Source organism: Ambystoma mexicanum, chromosome 9, assembly GCF_040938575.1.
Source record: "Ambystoma mexicanum isolate Mex_15411 chromosome 9, UKY_AmexF1_1, whole genome shotgun sequence".
In the NCBI taxonomy this organism is placed as follows: Eukaryota; Metazoa; Chordata; class Amphibia; order Caudata; family Ambystomatidae; genus Ambystoma; species Ambystoma mexicanum.
In genome coordinates this window covers 177100993-177118299 of record NC_090931.1, presented here as the reverse complement: position 1 = coordinate 177118299, position 17307 = coordinate 177100993, and the positions used below count along the sequence as shown (strand labels likewise).

The 17307-nt window shown below is 48.9% G+C and overlaps 1 protein-coding gene across 1 annotated transcript in view; it reads left to right on the top strand.

The window, feature by feature from the left end:
- Positions 1 to 787: 787 nt before the first annotated feature.
- The window catches only part of CENATAC (centrosomal AT-AC splicing factor), a 144440-nt gene continuing 127920 nt past the window's right edge, over positions 788 to 17307 (top strand). The window contains exon 1 of the mRNA XM_069614401.1: positions 788 to 982. Coding sequence (XP_069470502.1) covers positions 866 to 982 — 117 coding nt within the window. The 5' untranslated portion in view covers positions 788 to 865. The remainder of the gene's footprint in view (positions 983 to 17307) is intronic.

Below are 17307 nucleotides of genomic sequence, written 5' to 3'. Positions count from 1 at the left end.
AGCTGCAGGCCTCGTAATCTGGCGGCCCGGAATGAACGGTGCCAATCCCGTACCGGCACCATTCATTCCGCGGCTGCCAGTCTCCTAATGAGGCCCAATATTGCATTCTATTAATTCCCTTCAACCTTATGACTAGACACTTCCTCTTTGATTACAAACCATGCTATATTTACATATTTGTTTACCCATATCACATACATGCCAACCCTCCCGATTTAGGCGGGAGACTCCTGACTTTTCTGTGAGAAATATTGCTTTTTCTCACGTTCTCCCGCCTAAGATAATTCAAACGCCAATACATTTCTATGAGAAGCACTACGTCACCCGATTTTCTCTCTCAAAACTCCCTCTTAGGTGCGCCTGAATGTTGGCATGTATGATATCAGTATTTCAAACATGCCAACCCTCCCGATTTAGGCTGGACACTCCAGATTTTTTGATAAAAAATATTGCTGTTTTTTACTTACTCCGCCCTAAAATAATAAAATTCCCAATGCAATCCTGTGGAGAAATTCCTGTCTCCCGCTTTCTCTCACAAAAATCGCCCTCCCAGGTGTTCGAGAATGTTCGCATGTATAGTCTTTTTTTGGCAAAAAGATTTTAGATTAAATTGGGAGCAAATTGTTGGGAATCCCAAGGCAAAAGTGCGTGCACGTGCTTACGCACGCGGTATGGAATGGGACGTACCGCAGGAGCGCGGTTAGGTGAGCTCACGAGATACTGTGCGGAACGTGAGTGATGCATAAGTCACGTGTGAGACCGCGCTGCTATTGCCTTTCCTCTAATAGGAACTAGTCACTACCGTTTGTTTACCCGGTCATTAACCCTCGGGAAAGCAAGCTGTCTTTATCGTGTTGCCCTGACGATGGGGGTGCACTATTGCTCTGTGTGCAGGCAGACGTCCTTCTCCGGTAGGGGGCACGCCTACAGCAAGAAGCACCAGCAGAGGGTGAAAGAATTGCTGGCAAGTTTCTTGCTCAAGGTACAGCTGTCAGCTGGGCAGTGGGCTTACGCTGTGCAGTGTTTGTTGAGTGCAATGGAGTCTTCACCGCCAATGCTGTTTGTACTTTAGCCGTACAATTCTGTAGGAACGCCTGTGGGTGTACTTTACGCACACCAAGCCGCGTGACTCCCCTTTACAGCGGTGTGTATTCGAGGAGGAAGGGTGTATTTTAGTCTGCGAGTCGTGCATGGCTGTGCTGAACTTGTGCAGTGTATAGGGTGACCAGATTTAAAAAGTAACAAACCGGGACAGGGCAACTAAAATAAAAGTAGGACTAACTCTTGAAAGTGACTGTCCAGGCACTACACGTCAGTAGCGTTTGGAGAAGGTGGGTGTCAAATAAACACATATTATAATTAATGTATTACAAACTAACGCTATCTTAAGTTGTAAAATGCAGCATTTCTTCTGTGCGAGATTGTGCATTCCTGCCTGCCGGCTATGAAGACCTACTACAAAAAACCGGGACCACTGCAGTTTCCAATGTGAACATAATCTTGAGAAACTGGGACAGAGCACCAAATACCTGGACGTCTGGTCATTCTAGAAGTGTAGCTCTATCCTACTACAGTATGCGGTAGGGCTGTGGCTATGTTACAGTGGTGTGTACTCTCGAGGTCTGTGGGTGTCTTTCCCCTTTGTGTTCTGCTTCTTATGGCAGCCTTAGATATATGTGGGTCATGTCACACTGGGCCCCTGGAAAATTTCCCTGTGCCTCCTAGCTTCATGGGTGCCCCATTGTGCAGAACTGGCCAGTCTCTGGATAGATGGAATTACGCATAGCCGCAACATCCCACACTAGGCCCTTGTACCCTGTATGTTGTAGTGCTTAGTTTCCACTTCCACTCGATTTGTCCCCCACTTTGCCTTGCCCTCCACCGTCCACTCCCCCAGAAATAACAAGCGGACTCTCTTTGTGGGTGGATAGGCCGCCGTTACTTTATTAGGCAGGAGGTAGCTTTCAGGTGTTCTGTTTTGGCAATGCAGCATCAGGATTCTGCTCTGAGCTGAAAGCCCTTACACTTTCTAACTTGGCGGAGCAGCATCCCGTTTCGTGCAGAGCTGATGCACTTACACTTTACTAACTTTTAAACACTCCCCAGTTCGATCAATGACTTTTCGAGTAGCCACTTCCACTATACTACTTTTCCCAGGTGCAGGATTGTTGCAGCTCTTTACCCTTGTTGCCTGACTCCCCTCCCCTCCCATGCTCTACTGTTGGCAAGGTGTACAGCGCTCTTCACCTTTTCATTCACCCCAGCCCCTTGGTACCCTGACCCCCAGTTTCCATGTCCCAAACTGATTGCTTGCCCCGGAGTGATGGAACTCTCTCACCTGAAACCCACTCGCCTGGTGCCTTAACCTCTGCCTCTTTTATCCAGTCTCTTGGCCTTCTACACCGTTCCCCGTTGCTTGTGTGACTTGCCCTCTTGGTTTCCTGTCCTCATTCCCTGTTGCACTTGCCCCCTTCCCGTTTCCCCCAGTGACTTCTCTTTCCCTTGTGGTTGGCTGCTGGCCCCCCCCTGTTCCCTGGGCCAGTTATCCTCTCCTAGGTTTCCATGCGTTGCCGGGTCTCTGGACCTCTCCCCCGTCCCTTGGGTTCCTTCCCTTTAGTCTCCTCATGCCTCCCTTGGTTTCCCTAGTCTCCCCCACTCTCCTCACCCTTTGCTCGCCCCATGGTAACCGACCACTAGTACTCTACTAACTCCCCAAGTTGCTGCGCCACTTCTTGGTACCTTTTGGCCCCCTTTCCCTGACAAACTGGATTCCCCTGCGCCCTTGTTTCCTTGTTGCCTGCCAGCCCCTTCCGCCTGTTGCCTTGTCCCTGCCATGACTGTTCAATGGCTCACGCCGCGAGAGAGTTCCGCCACCTGCCTTTTTCTCTGGCTAGGTACCAGCTCCATCCCGGTGCCTCTCTGTCTTCCAGTGTCCTTGTGACGCCCCGTCCAAAAGGCGCCCTTACAGTTCAGTTTCTTTGACCCCCCCTCCAACGGGCATTATCCTCACCCCCATTACTTGCCGACTACCTTGTAGCGTCATTGACTTAGTTCAAATCACATCCTGTATGTTCGGACCTTTTTGAAGTTGGCTCGTGGCCAGGTTCCGTCGCCCTTCATTGCCGCTGTGGCTGTTTCCCACCCACACCCTACTCCACTTGCCGGCTATCATAGCGGCGTCCACCCACTCCACACGTGATCTCTTAGATGGTACCCAGGTCACTAGACCACTTACAATTTCCCAGGTCTCTTGACCTGTTAGACATTCCACAGGTCTCTTGACCTGTTAGACATTCCACAGGTCTCTTGACCTCTTACACAGTTCCAAAGGTCTCTTCAGACTCGTATTGTTTCCCAGGTTTTTCGCCCTGTTGCACCGTTCTTCAATTCCCCCGGGTATCATAACCTCTTACTTCTTACATCAAGTCCCTCGCTCTTGCTTCCTACCCCCATTCCCTTCTCCCCGGTGGTTTGAACCCCTTACTCGGTCCCTTGTTATGCACTCTTTCAGTTCCTTGTGTGCCCCAAGCCGACCACCCCTGTGATAGCGTTCCCCATCCCTTTGGGTTACCATGCCCTGGAGCCCCCCTTGTCAGCGCGTTACCCCATTTGTTTCCTCCTTCTCATCATTACTCTTTAGGAGAATGTCGTGCATCTAAGCAGAAGTATCCACAAAATAGGAACCTGGTTGGGGGATCTGAAACTCAAATCTTCCCTATCGTTATATCACAATTTGATTTGAGTCAATTTAATTCAAATATTGCTTTTTCTTATGAGGTTTGTTTGCTCCAAACTGTTGGATTCCTGTTATTACTTTGTCCTTCAAGGTTTTTTCACATGGTCTGTTGTTTCCCAAATAAAACATTACATGTTTATTTTGTTTCTTTGGAATGCAACCTTTATTAAAAAATTAGAGGTGTTGATCTAATATCTTCTTGACTGTAGAAGAAATTATATATGTCGAGAGATGGAACTCATGAAACTGTATCATAAGTTATAGTTGTTAAAAAAAACATTCTTTAGAGTGTATGGACCAAGGCTAGTCGAAAAACAACTCCTATCCCTTGTGATCCGGAGGTGTATTTCTTAATGTGAACTCCGAACCTCAAGTTTTTATAAAATTTAATTTACCTTACACGATCCCTTTCTGTGTTGGGATCAAGGGTGTGACTTGATTTGGGGATATCTCTGATCCATAATTATTCCAATCAGGTCACATAGAAGCCGACCGGTTTCAGTGGTATTAAGGTTGTTAGAACCACTTTCTTCAGGGCTAGGGACCAACACCCCTTAGTGTGTGGTCAGATTTCTTCTGCTGGTGATGGTGAATCTCTAAGTTCAGAATAGGAGATTGCCCCTTTACAAGCGAAGCAACTCCCCAATGTAAGGGTCCTTTGATGCGGGCAGATAAATTGTTTACAGATTCCCGAATCCGAGATGATCGTATATTCCTTATTGATACATGGAACACGCCGATTGAGGCGCCGTTCCATGTATCGATACCGGACTCTGTTTGGAACCTTGAGGGGTACATTTAATCATCCGCGAGGTGAATAAGGAATATACGATCATCTCTGATTCGGGAATCTGTAAACAATTTATCTGCCCGCATCCAAGGACCCTTACATTGGGGAGTTGCTTCCCTTGTAAAGGGGCAATCTCCTATTCTGAATTTAGAGATTCACCAGCAGAAGAAATCTGACCACACACTAAGGGGTGTTGGTCCCTAGCCCTGAAGAAAGTGGTTCTAACGCTTCTATGTGACCTGATTGGAATAATTATGGATCAGAGATATCCCCAAATCAAGTCACACCCTTGATCCCAACACGAAAAGGGATCGTGTAAAGTAAATTAAATTTTATAAAAACTTTAGGTTCGGAGTTCACATTAAGAAATACACCTCCGGATCACAAGGGATAGGAGTTCTTTTTCGACTAGCCTTGGTCCATACACTCTAACGAATGTTTTTTAACAACTATGACTTATGATACAATCGTGCATCTAAGTGGCCCACCTGCTTAACCCTAGCCATGCTGAGCTGCTTGCCCCGAGCTCTGTAGTCCCTATTTGCCCCTTTGTTACCATCTTACCCCATTAGTTTTATCCTTCTGATACTCTGCTCTTAAGAGAAAGTGGGAGACTAGTGTGCCCTGCCTGCTTGCCTCGAGCCAGCTACTTCATGTGGCGGCGAACCCTCCTATCCTTTAATTGCTTCACTCCCACCAGAAAGTCCTTAATCTCGATGGGGAGCGACCTGTTTCCTTCCATCATTGTGTAACATTGACTCTCCCATTCCCCCCCAACTTTTGTTCAATAACCCTCACGACCTCTGTCGACCTCTCCTTTCTAGCCCAGTCCCACCCTGCGCAGTATCTTTGCTATTTCCTGTTTTTTTTTCCCCATGCCCCTATACATTCGCCCCACTCCGCCGCAAATCCTTGCCTTGGGGAGAAAGGGATCCAACTTGCATGCCCTACCTTAACTTTAAACTTTACATTACACATTTCACTTATTTCCAACTTTACTTTTCACTTTACTTTTACTTTACTTTCCTCTTTGTTATTCCTCCTCCCACATGCCCAGTGGCGCATCAGAGGTTATTCCCCCACCGCTGTCCTTTTCTGTGACCTCTTCTTTTCCCAGGTCTCTTGGCCTCTTACATATTTCCCCCCAGCCATGCTTTGCTGTTTTTTGCCACGAATCAACCGCCCCTGTGATGCCGTCCCTTCCAATCATTTTGTTTTTCTTACCATCTGGAGTCCTCCTTCGCCCCTTTTTGTTAACCATCTTTTTCCCATTTGTGACATCCTTCTAATACTCAGCTCTTGTGGTGGCGAACCCTCCTATTCTTTACTTGTTTACTTCCACCAGAAAAGTCCCTACTCTCGTTGGGAAGCCAACCGCTTGCTTCCATCATTGTTTAAGATTGATCTCCTATATTGGTGGATTTCACTGCCACAGCTCAACAGCTGTCCTTTCCCCCTCTTGAGGTAAACCTGGCTGCTTAGCCACCCTACCAACTTGTGTAATACATGCCTATACCAAAAAGTGGGTTATCACATGTGGTGATTTCTGATAACTATTATAGTCCAGAGATGTTTGTAATTTAATGCGTGCATCCAGGAATCCTCATTGGTGCAATTTCTTTCCCCTTCCCCTTCTAGTGTGCTACGAGTGTACCAGCCTGTACATCTTGGAAATGCTGAACATCCCCCAGAATATATTTCATATGGTTGGTCTAGTATTTCCTCTTGCGACGGCAAGGTGGTACGTACCAAACCCTCACAAAGTTGGGCCATCGTTCAGTGGGCCCTCCGACGCCGGTGGACTGGTCACACCGCCTGTGGCAGTACATCTAGTTTGAGACTGCCTTCAGTGAAGGCCTTCCCTATGGGCAGATGCCAACAACCATTTATGTGAGCCGCAACAGCTGTGCTTCCGCATTATAGTCCTGAATATTGCTTGCATTACAATTTAATGAAATGGGCTTCCTTATTTCGCAATTTTATATACATGGTGGGGTTGATTTTTCATTACACTGAGGTATAGTTTGGGAATTACCCGTGCAAGTCGGAGGTTGGGGACTCATTCACACCCTATATTTCTTGAAATTTGACCATTAAATAAGTAATTATTCTTAACTTGAGCCTTGGGTTAATTATATTAGTGTATTTCATGCCACAGCTCCAAAGCTCAACTTTACTCATATTGAGGTAAAGGTGGCTGTACCGCTACCCTAACACTTGTCATGCATGCCTATACCAACGTGGGTTGCCCAATACCAAGGGGGGAGGGTTACCTTCTGTTAATTCCACCTTACATCCCCATTACTCCTCTGTCCCTAATAGCCCACTACCACCCAGTGCTGTTCCCTTGCTTTTTGCCGTGTACCCCTCTTTGCCCCCCCTCTTAGTTACGCCATCCAGAGCACCCCACTCCCCAGCAATTCCTTGCCATAGGGAGAAGGGGATCCAACTTGCGCGCCCTAACTTCAACATTGTTCTCCTGGACCTTGTATGTTTTGGGCGTTTGCTACTGTACGTTCACTATCGTTTCACTTTGCGTTTCACAATCTCTTGCTCCTTTATCCAATTCCTTTTCCCCTGATCTGTTCATCACGTGGGGATTTCAGTCCTGGGATGTTCTGCCATTTAATGGCAAGCATCCAGGAATCCTCATTGGTGCCCTTTGTCCCCTTTAGTACTACACTAGAGTACCCACCTGGGCATTTTGGAATGCTGACCGTACCTCAGAATCGAATTCATATGGTTAGTCTATAGAGCACACAAGGAAATTAGCAATGTGCATTAATTTTGATTTGTTGTATGCAAACTAAATAACGGTTGTACCTTGAAATCTGCCCGCTGTCAAGCGCCCGACAATTACCACCCCACAACAACGGCCGCCAAGCCAATTGTGGCTCCCGATGCGGCAAATGCATCCATGCACACCCCATGAGCAAAATTTAACCCCCAAACACACTGGACCCAAAGGAGCACATAGCATGACGCCCATCACCCCCAGTGCACATGCCACCTCCCCCGCCAAGCAGTCAACCCAGAACATCCTGAGCTACCACATGGGGAAAACCACACCTTTTCCTCCCCCCACCCCCTCCCCACGCTCCCTTGCAAACAGTACAACCAGTACATGCTGAGAGCAAACCGCATCACCATTCTCCCCCACGGCTTAGTCAACACAGGACATGCCAGGTGTCGACGAAGAAATCCGAAAATGGAGGAGGCACCCCGATAACCCGGGCGGTGTCCTCCTCCTAAATCTCCCACCCCCTCCTCAAAGGAGGGGAGGAAAGGCTGAGCGCGGCAAAAGTGGGGAAAGCCCGCGGAAATGAGAGAGCGCGGCAAAGGGGGAGAAAAAGCCAGCGGAAGGGGGACAATGGAAAGGGGCGGAGTTATCCCCCTTTAAAGCAGGCGGGTTCCCACTGCAGGCATCATCCAGCCTTGGCGTGGGATGCCCGCCTGCCACCGAGGACTTCGTTTTTCGAGGGGCTGTGACCAGGCGAGGAGGTTCGTGTTACCCCAGTGAAGGAAGAGGTCCGGTACGGAAAGTTCCAGAGGTTCCAGTGAAGGTGTTGCCCAGTTCACGGGAGCGGGAGATGGAGATGGCGCAGCTTGAAGCAAAGAAAGAGGTAAATGGCTGGGCACTGAGTGGTTGCGGTTCGTGCAGCTTAATCCCACGCAGGTTGGACGTGGGAAAATTAAGGGGACGTGCAGGCAGGACGGTATCAGCAGTCAGTTACTGCTAAACTCCCCAGGGAACTGGGGTGGGGAGGATGTCGGAAGCGAGAAACGGTGTTCTTTTAAAGGCGAAAGCAGGTTTGAATCTGTGGCTTCCTTTCCTCACATGCGGGTCCAGGAAGATTAGGAAGCGGCACGGAGAAAAGGCGCAAGCCACTCAGTTACATAAAGTGATTTAAAAGTAGATATGTTAGCGGTAAGCGTAGACGGTATGCAGAGGCATTTAGCGAGCGTCCGGGGAAGCAATGCAGTTAAGGTTACTGTTGGGGGGGGTTAAGATGCACGCCTCGCGGTTAATTATTTCAAATGTTTGCATTGAAGAATGTCTAAGTAAAGTCAAGGAATGTGAATTCAGCATGCTGGGTGATTCGAAGGTATGCGGTTATGGCCGGTTGGGTTACGTGCATCGGTCTGGATGCAGGCCTAGTCGCAGTGACTTAAGGATGTGCTGGCTAGGGGCTGCTTTGCCCCGCGGGTAGGCAGCCACAAAGGGGTTGTGGGCCACAAGGGTGATAAAAGGGCAATAGGAAGATAGTTGTCCATGTGCAGTTGCCAGCTTGCTTGTATACATCAGGGCGCGAGGCGTGCAAATATGATGCATTTGCTGGGGGGTGTTTCCCATGCACGGGGTGCAAGGCGCATGCAACGGGCAAGCTAACAGAACGCACCTATAAACAGGCGTTCCTGGTGCACTTTTTTATGGTGATTTAGCCTAAAGGCTTAGAGCGGTGCATCCTTAGTGCTGGTTTATGATTAAGGTCGATAAGGGATTAGGTGGTTCCCGGATTTTCGCACCGCACATTAAGAAACCCATAGGGCATTTGTAAAACGCCTATACACAAGTGTTTCAGGGCGCACGCTTTTAGGATGATGTAGCTTACTGGTGTTGGCCGGTGCAACCACTGTGCAGGTAAAGGCTTAAGGTGGCCAAGTGAGTTGGGCCGTTTCTCAATGTCGCATTTTGCTCATTAATAGTAGCGGCAGGAGTACTTGCGGTGTAAGTTGCATATTGCACCTTTGGTTGTCGGGCTAGGGGTACTGATCGTATACCCACTCTGGTCACACAGTGGGGGAAATGTTGCAGTTGCGATCGGGGTGTCCACACCAGGAACAGGGAGGTGATTGTTGTTGGCATAGCAGTGTGAAGGTTGGCCGATGAGGGTTTTAAAGCTGCAGTCATACTTTATAAAGAGGTGGAGGATAGCTTTGGGGACAAAGTGCTCGCCTTGGAAGGGCGACGGTACCAAGCATTCCAGGTTCGGTCCGCGCTCAGAAACCCTGGGGTATTAAGCGCATTGTAAACAAACTATCATATGTCATACACAAATATTGGGGGGTCTAGAAATGCGGCCAGGTATCCTTACAAAGCGGTTGTGCTGTGTTGTATTGGTGGTCAACTTGTTGGTTGCATGCACGGCAGTTATTTAATGGTTAGTTAATTTTCGCCCCGCACGTTATGAAACCGGTATGGCATTTATAACACGCCTATACACAAGTGTTTCTTGGCGCACTTTGTTAGGATGATTTAACTTACTGATTAGAGCGGGGCATCCAGGGGCAGGTAATGCTTACGGTCACCAAGTGAGTAAGCCGTTTTCTGAATGTTCGCGCCACACGTTAGAAACAAAGATGGCAGTTATACGCCTATAAACAAGGTACAGGGTGCGCTTTTTAGGTTGAGGTAGCTGACTGGTTTAGGGCGGGCATACAGGGCGCAGGTTTATGCTCAAGGTGTTTTAAGGGATTGGCCCGCAGATGCAGGAATATTAGGTGTAGGTGTTCAGGGCCTCGGCACATATCGCCAGGCAATTTACGGTGCACAGTATTACTGACCGGGAGACGTCCATGGGGGCTGGGACCTGGCGGCAAGGTTCATTAATGAACGGACGATGAATTAGGATAAGGGCATGCAGGGCTCCCTGTGTAACAGGTCGCCGGTCATATTTGATGCAAGGGAGTTCGTCGCAGAGCGTCGTTTATACGCTATACAGTTTGAATGGCGGGTAGAAGCCGCCGTTGGGGGTTGTAACAATAGAACAACTAGAGAATAAAAGAGCCTGGCTTCAGCCATCCCCGCGGTTGGGGACTACAAAGATCAGAATGAAATTGGCTGGGCGACACATACCAACCAGGCTTGCAGCAGAAAGGGAAGCGAGGCTGCCAATAGAGATCACGCAGGGTAGGGCGCAGCGTCGGTCCATTAATTGGTTAAACACGGGTACCACGCGGAAAACGCAAACCAGGTGGGTTACTAGGAAATTTAAAGGGCCACCTTGTTTCGTGCGCAAGAACATTAAAGAGGGCAGGTCAGCTCGTCACTTTAGTGGTATACCGTATTTCTGCATCATCCATTCACTCTTGGTTTAATTGTTTGTATATGCTTCCATAGTTTCGCCCTTTGCGTTGTTTAGGGTAATGGGTACGGGAACATATTGAGCGGTGCTAATGTATGGGTTGTGCAGCTCAGCTGGGGAAGGAGTTGTGGCTTCTGTTGCCTCTCCTGGACGGGATGGGTTGAAGAAACGGGGATCCCTAAGGGCAATTGGGGGTTCACCCTGGTATCTTAGTATGGCATGACTCTGTCCAGTGGGTGTAGGAGCGCCGCAAGGTTATCCTTACAGAATAGCGCTGCAGGCAGTATGGCAGGACCCGTTCCATTATATGGGGCAGCGCGAGGAGGCCCGTTGTACAAAAGTGCGCTATAAGCGGGTTGCATGTTCCTTCACGCTGTAAGTGGGGATAGAGGTATGGCGCTATAAGCGCAATTGCATTACGCGTTCACGATAAAGGGGAGTGCCAGGAGGAGGGTATGATTTAACGGCACGATGAGCATAATGGCCTGACCCCCTTACAGTACCCAGAGGTACAGCACTCGCCATGGCGCATGAAAATTGTATGAGGGAGGCAGCGCAAGGGGAGCACCACGGGGCGCGTACTTCTAAATGTCGCTAAGAGCATTATTGCATGCCTCTTGCCAGTTGGGCGTGGGAGCGCCACAAGGCTAGTATGGAAAAGGGCGCTAGGAGCAGTCCCAATTATGGGTTTCATTTCCCAATTATGAATGCAATTCAAATTCCCAATTATGAATTCAGACAAGGGGCCAGTTGTCAGGCGTACACACTTAACAAAGCTGCAAAGGGATGCGAGGGGAGAACAGTTTGGCTTGGGCTCAAGTACTTGAACTTTAAAAACGAAAGGTGGTACGCTGAGAGAAGCAGGAACGTGTTTAAAGGCGCAGGTAGCAGGGTCAGCGCAGCCTTGCACCTGACCAATGAGAATGATCAAGTATCAGTGGTAAAGGTGTGCACGGCAGGTAACGATATAAAGTGAGTTGTGGGATAACACCACTAGGTACGCCTGAGGAGAGGCAGTCTTCTTGGTTATGGCAGTTGCCTTACATGTTAAGTAAAATGGAAGGGGGGAGCCCTCTAGTGAAAGATGGGAGGCGGTACACACAGGACAGGAAAAAATGGTACCTGGGCTGAGACAAGGGGGAAATGAATGCAGAGGTACAGGTCTAACAAGGGACTATAAAGGCAGCTCCTCCCGTCCAGCACAGGCAATCACTCGGTTGGTAGCTCACAGCAGGCGGAGCAAGTTTAAGGTGGGGGGAGCATTAGTCCAGTAAAGGGGTAGATGAATTGCTAAGGGTGGAACATGGAGTCCCTGGTTGAATATACAAGAGAGTGAGTGCCCGGTCCAGCACGGGGCTGAGGAAATGTCAATGGAAATTGGGCACAAGGTGCACAAAGCTCCTGGAAAGGTATTGCACAGGGCAGGCATGGGCGGTGCAACCCAAGTTCCCCGTAGTATAACCCAGTGGATGGCAATTGGGCACAAGGTGCACAAAGCTCTTGGAAAGGTATTGCACAGGGCAGGCATGGGCGGTTCAACCCAAGTTCCCCGTAGTATAACCCAGTGGATGGCAGACATTTGTCAGCGTTAGGGACAGAGCCCCATAGTAGAATCCAGCTCAAAACTCTGGGAAATGTAACAGTAAGGAAAGACGGCACAAGACCACGGATTCTTGTGAGGCGAGAGGACTGGGAAAGGGGAAGTAAGGCAAAGGTGGTGCCTGAAATTCTAACTTTAAAGTGTCCCGGAGCAGGCTCGCCCTGGTTAAGGCGGTGCAGGATGGAAAGGGGACAGAGGAAAAAAGGGGTCCCGGAGCAGGCTCGCCCTGGTTAAGGCGGTGCAGGATGGAAAGGGGACAGAGGAAAAAAGGGGTCCCGGAGCAGGCCCGCCCTGGTTAAGGCGGAGCACGATGGAAAGGGGACAGATGGAAAAGTGTCCCAGAGCAGGCACACCCTGGTTAAGGCGGAGCAGGATGGAGCTGGAACAAAGGAAAAAGGGTCTCAGAGCAGGCTCGCCCTGGTAAGGCGGAGCAAGAGGGAAGGTGGGAGGGGCAGAAGTACAGCAGACATGGCCTTAGCATCTTAAGTTCCACTGAATAATCTCTAAAAATTGGTGCTCATCGGGTGGCATGGGGGAAGGAGGTCTGGTTGTGAGAAGGTACATCAGGCCGAAAGGAACTTAAAATCGACATGCCACCTTCTTTCCCCACCAGCAGCAGCCTGGAGGAAATGAGATTGGGATGGGTGGGGTGCCGGGGTTGATGGGGGCGCAGCTGCAGCGGCAGGTGCGCAGATAGCCTGGGAAACAGCAAAAGATGGACATATTGGCCTTATGTCTGGGTGGTGCTGACACGACAAGCCTGGGAAAGGGAGCCTCTGTGGGTTCTTGCCATAGCAGTGACGGCTGGATTATTTTTAATTCCCTTGAGTATATTATGGAAGTTGGGGTACATTTGTCACCAATGGGGTTGGAGATATTCTTCTGGACACTTGGCACAGAAATCCAAGAAATGTGAGGAAGGAAGCAGGGGGGAGCCACGGTGGGCGGTAACCCACCTGTGGCGTGGCGGTGTTTGGGCAACCAAACACAAGAGACAGACTCCGGATGAGCCAGGAGAAAGCGGGAAGGGTCTTCGCCCTTTCCAGACCAGCGGCCCTTGAGAGCCTAAAACGGCAGGGGCGTCTGGGGGGGAACAACAAGGGCTCAGCTTCCCCCAAGGAAACGGCACTCTCCCCGCCCGCGGATACCTGCAGGGGCAGGCGAGGCTCAGGCGCAAAGGGTTGGGAGAGTTGGGCCTATGATGGACTTTTGGAAAACAAGGGGGAAGCAGGTTTTGGACATGGAGCGGTCGCCGCATCTTCCAAAGTATTTCCACTAATGTGTGCAGTATGTTTTATGATTTTGTGGAAAATAAATCTGCGGCCTTTTATGCCAAAAAACTAAGCAAGGCTCATGTCACGCTTTTCTGGGGGGGAAAAGGAGGAATGAGCTATTGCTATGTAAGCGGTCCAAAATGGACGGATGCACGGGTTATGGTAGGACACAACATGGGAACCTGTATATGGAGTGCTCTCCCCCGCAGGTCCGCAACCCTAGCCAGCTGGACCACAACGTGGAAAAGCAAAACCGAGCAAAACGTTGGCCCATGGGGCACAAGACAATAGCATGGCCACTTGAGAGCACTTCTCACCTTAGCATATAACCAATTACCCGCCATGAAATGCTGATCTCAACCTGGGCATACATACTTGCCCGACCATGCTTTTCCCGCCATTAACCCCTGCGGCATGGTGAAACCCAGCAGATTGAGCGTTGCCGTACAAACTTTGCGTACCTGTAATTGTATCTTGCACGGTCAGCCACAGGACTTGTTCATTCCTGCTGTAAGCCCTGCATGTGAACTAACCTTATGGAGCCTATGGTCTGCCCATCTCCGCCCACCCATCTCTCACCCTACGCCCCGGGTGCGGTCGAAACATGCTGCAGGGGTGGAGAGCCACTCGCCTCACCATTCGCGCATTCTATACAAAATTGGTAAAACTGCTAGCAAATTAGACGGACAGAGTGATACGGCCCCCTACACCTACCAATCGGACCTTCCATACTGATAGCATGCAATATAGGACTATTTATTTTTATTTTGTTTATTACATTTATTATACGCCCAGACCCTGAGGTATCACGGCGTAGTTGTAGACAAATTGGTTATCACAGTCTTTACAAATACAGAAGGGTAATGCATTAAACAGTAGTACAGGAAGCAGATCGATATTTACAGTTGAGGGCAGTGGGTTAATCGGTACAGTTCAAGTAAAAACTAGTGCATAACATGGATAGAGTAGATGCGGCGGTCATGGTGGCGTGGGTGTATCAGGTTTGGTATCAAGGACTGTTAGAATTGGTTGAATAGCCATGTTTTCAGTGATTTTCTTTTGAATTGTTGATAGGATTCCTCTTTTTTTTTTATTTGTCGGGAGATGGTTCCAATGTTTCGGGGCTAATACTAGAGAGCTGCTGGCCCCTGTCTAACGCTTTTGTAGCGTGGGATTTGGAGTGGTGAATTGTTGCTGGATCTAAGAGATCTGGTAGAAGGTTTTTTCAGTACTGTATTATTGATGTATTTGGGGGCTTTATTGGCGATGCATTTGTGTGCGATACATAAGGTTTTGAATCTGATTCTTGCCTTGATGGGTAACCAGTGGTTGTCTCTTCATATGTTAGAGGTGTGCTATGACTTTTTTATGCCTAATGCTGCTTGCAGGGCTTTATTTTGCGTAAGTTGGAGTTTGGTCATATTAGCATTGGAGGTGCCTAGAAGGAGTATATTGCAGTAGTCTAACTTGGAGAGTATTAATGCTCTCGCTAGAGTGATGCAGTTTTTAGGCGTAAGGAATTTGTGACTTAGTGAGATGAGTTTGGCTGTATAGGAGGTAGTTGAAGATAGGGTGTTAACTTGTTTTGTCATGGTGAGGTTGGCATCTAGATAGACCCCCAGGGTCTTAACTTGTTTAAGTACTGGGATTTGGTGCTGTCAATGATGAAAGCTGTATAGTCCGGCTGTAGGGAGTTAATTTTGGAAGGAGAACCAACTATTAGCAGCTCTAGTTTTTCATCATTGAGGCAGAGGCTGTTGTGAGCCATTCAGCTTTGAATTAATGCGTACATTTGATTGATGTGCAGTGTGTCCCTATCATAGTTGCCAGTCAGGGGGAGAAGGATCTGGGTGTCATCTGCGAAGTTGGTGTAGATGACACCCATGGCATCCAGACCTGCGAAAAGCAGCTTGGTGTAGGCATTATAGAGGGTAGTTGATAGGCAGGAACCTTGAGGAACTCCTATAGGGACTGGTATGGGGTCAACTGACACTTTGCCTATAGCTACTCTTGATTTCCTGTCTGATGAGAAAGATTTCACCCATTTCGTGGCTTCGTTAGAGAAGTTGAAATTATTAGTTAGTGTAGCGCAGAGTTTATCGTGGTCGACCAAATCGAATGCGGCAGAAAGATCCAATAACATTAGAAGGCAGAGTTTGCCTGCATCACTGGTGGCATCCATTTGGATTTTTGAATCGAGGAGGGCCGTTTCAGTGCTGTGGTTTGGGCGAATCGGGCTCCCAGCAGTTGGTGGTGTTCTAGGTGGCATTGGATTTGGGTATACTCTATTTTGTCTATTATTTCAGCAGGAAAGGGACCGTTGTTATAGGTCGGTAGTTGGTGAGGGTGGATGGGTCGAGCGTTGGATTTTTCAAGAGAGGGGTCACCCTAGCTTTTTTGATGCTGGTGGGGCACCGTGTTGGAGTTAAAGGAGGCATTGACAAATTTGGAGATGATTGGGGTTACAGTAGGGGCACAGAGTTTGACGAGGTGAGGATGAAATTGGTCACTATGAACCCATTGTGAGCCCCTCGCTCGACAAACTGGTTCTGGCACACAAACGCCCCCTAACGCACAATTCACTGCCTTTAACTCATTGAAGTCATGTTCTCTAATAGTTTTTTAATTTATTTTGTCATGGCAGAGGGCGCATTTCAGTGCAGCTGATAGAAACACCAGCCCCATATTGTGAGGTGCGAGAGTGCAGTGAGTAGGGCAGTTTCTAGTCAATTTAGTGCCAATCTCATACTGTATGGAAACGCTGGCCCGACATCCCCATAGCGTCCCATGCCGGACACCGCGCCCTCAAGCGCTCCGAAATAGAAGCCACCCAACAGATACAGCTCGAACATGCCCCCCGCAGATGCAATATATACATAGGTTGTTTACACGGGGATAGTTGCCCGTCGATGATACATAAACGCACATCATTCATTTCCATACCGAGTGACCCTGTCCCCCACCCCTTCCCCTCCCACTGTAGATGCACCCTAGGATGTCCCCCATTTTGTGTGGGACACGTGTCTATGCCTGGCCTTTTGGCCGCGAGATGTTGCATGCTGGTACGTGTAGGCCCACACTAATGCAGTAAATCAATTGTTTTCATATAACGGTTGCCTGCAAAACACGTTAGCCACATAGCATACCGGAGTACCGTAGGGCTATTTGCAGCTAGTAACTCCAACCATGTTTTTTGTTTTTGCTTTACCGTAGTGGCTTAATGGTAGGCATTCCCTAATCTTTCAGCAAGGGGTAGGGAGGAGAGGGCTCAACCAGGCCAGCCTCGTGGTAGGGGATATAAGAAGGGGTCTGCATGCACCCACCCACCCTCTCTCTCTCGCCTGTGGCTCTGCCTTGAAAGCAGGGTTAGAATGCGGCCCATCGCATGTCCCCCTTGCATTCTGGTATTTGTGTTCCCAGTGGGGAGGGGTTAGCATGGTGCGGGGAATGAAAACCAGAAAATTGAAAAACCAGAGCCTCTGGCTTTGTCAATTCTTCTATGTGTAAGTAGGTAGGCCTGTCTCGGGTCCGTGTGATTACTTTCCACGGCCTATTTCAGAAGCTTTTGTTCCAGAAGCGTTGCATACACTTTCCCCAAAACGTCCAGGAGAGCTATTGGACGATAGTCCTTTGGATTTGCTCAGTTCCCTTTCTTAAATATGGGAACGATAATGGCACTATTCCATGATGTTGGGGTTATGCAGTTGTTGGATATTCTGCTAAACAGCTCAGTACATATATCGGCCCATTTCTCTGGATTTTTCTTTAGGGTGTAGTTGGTTACGCTGTCTGGACCAGGGGCCCGTGAAGTGCTAGCCTTT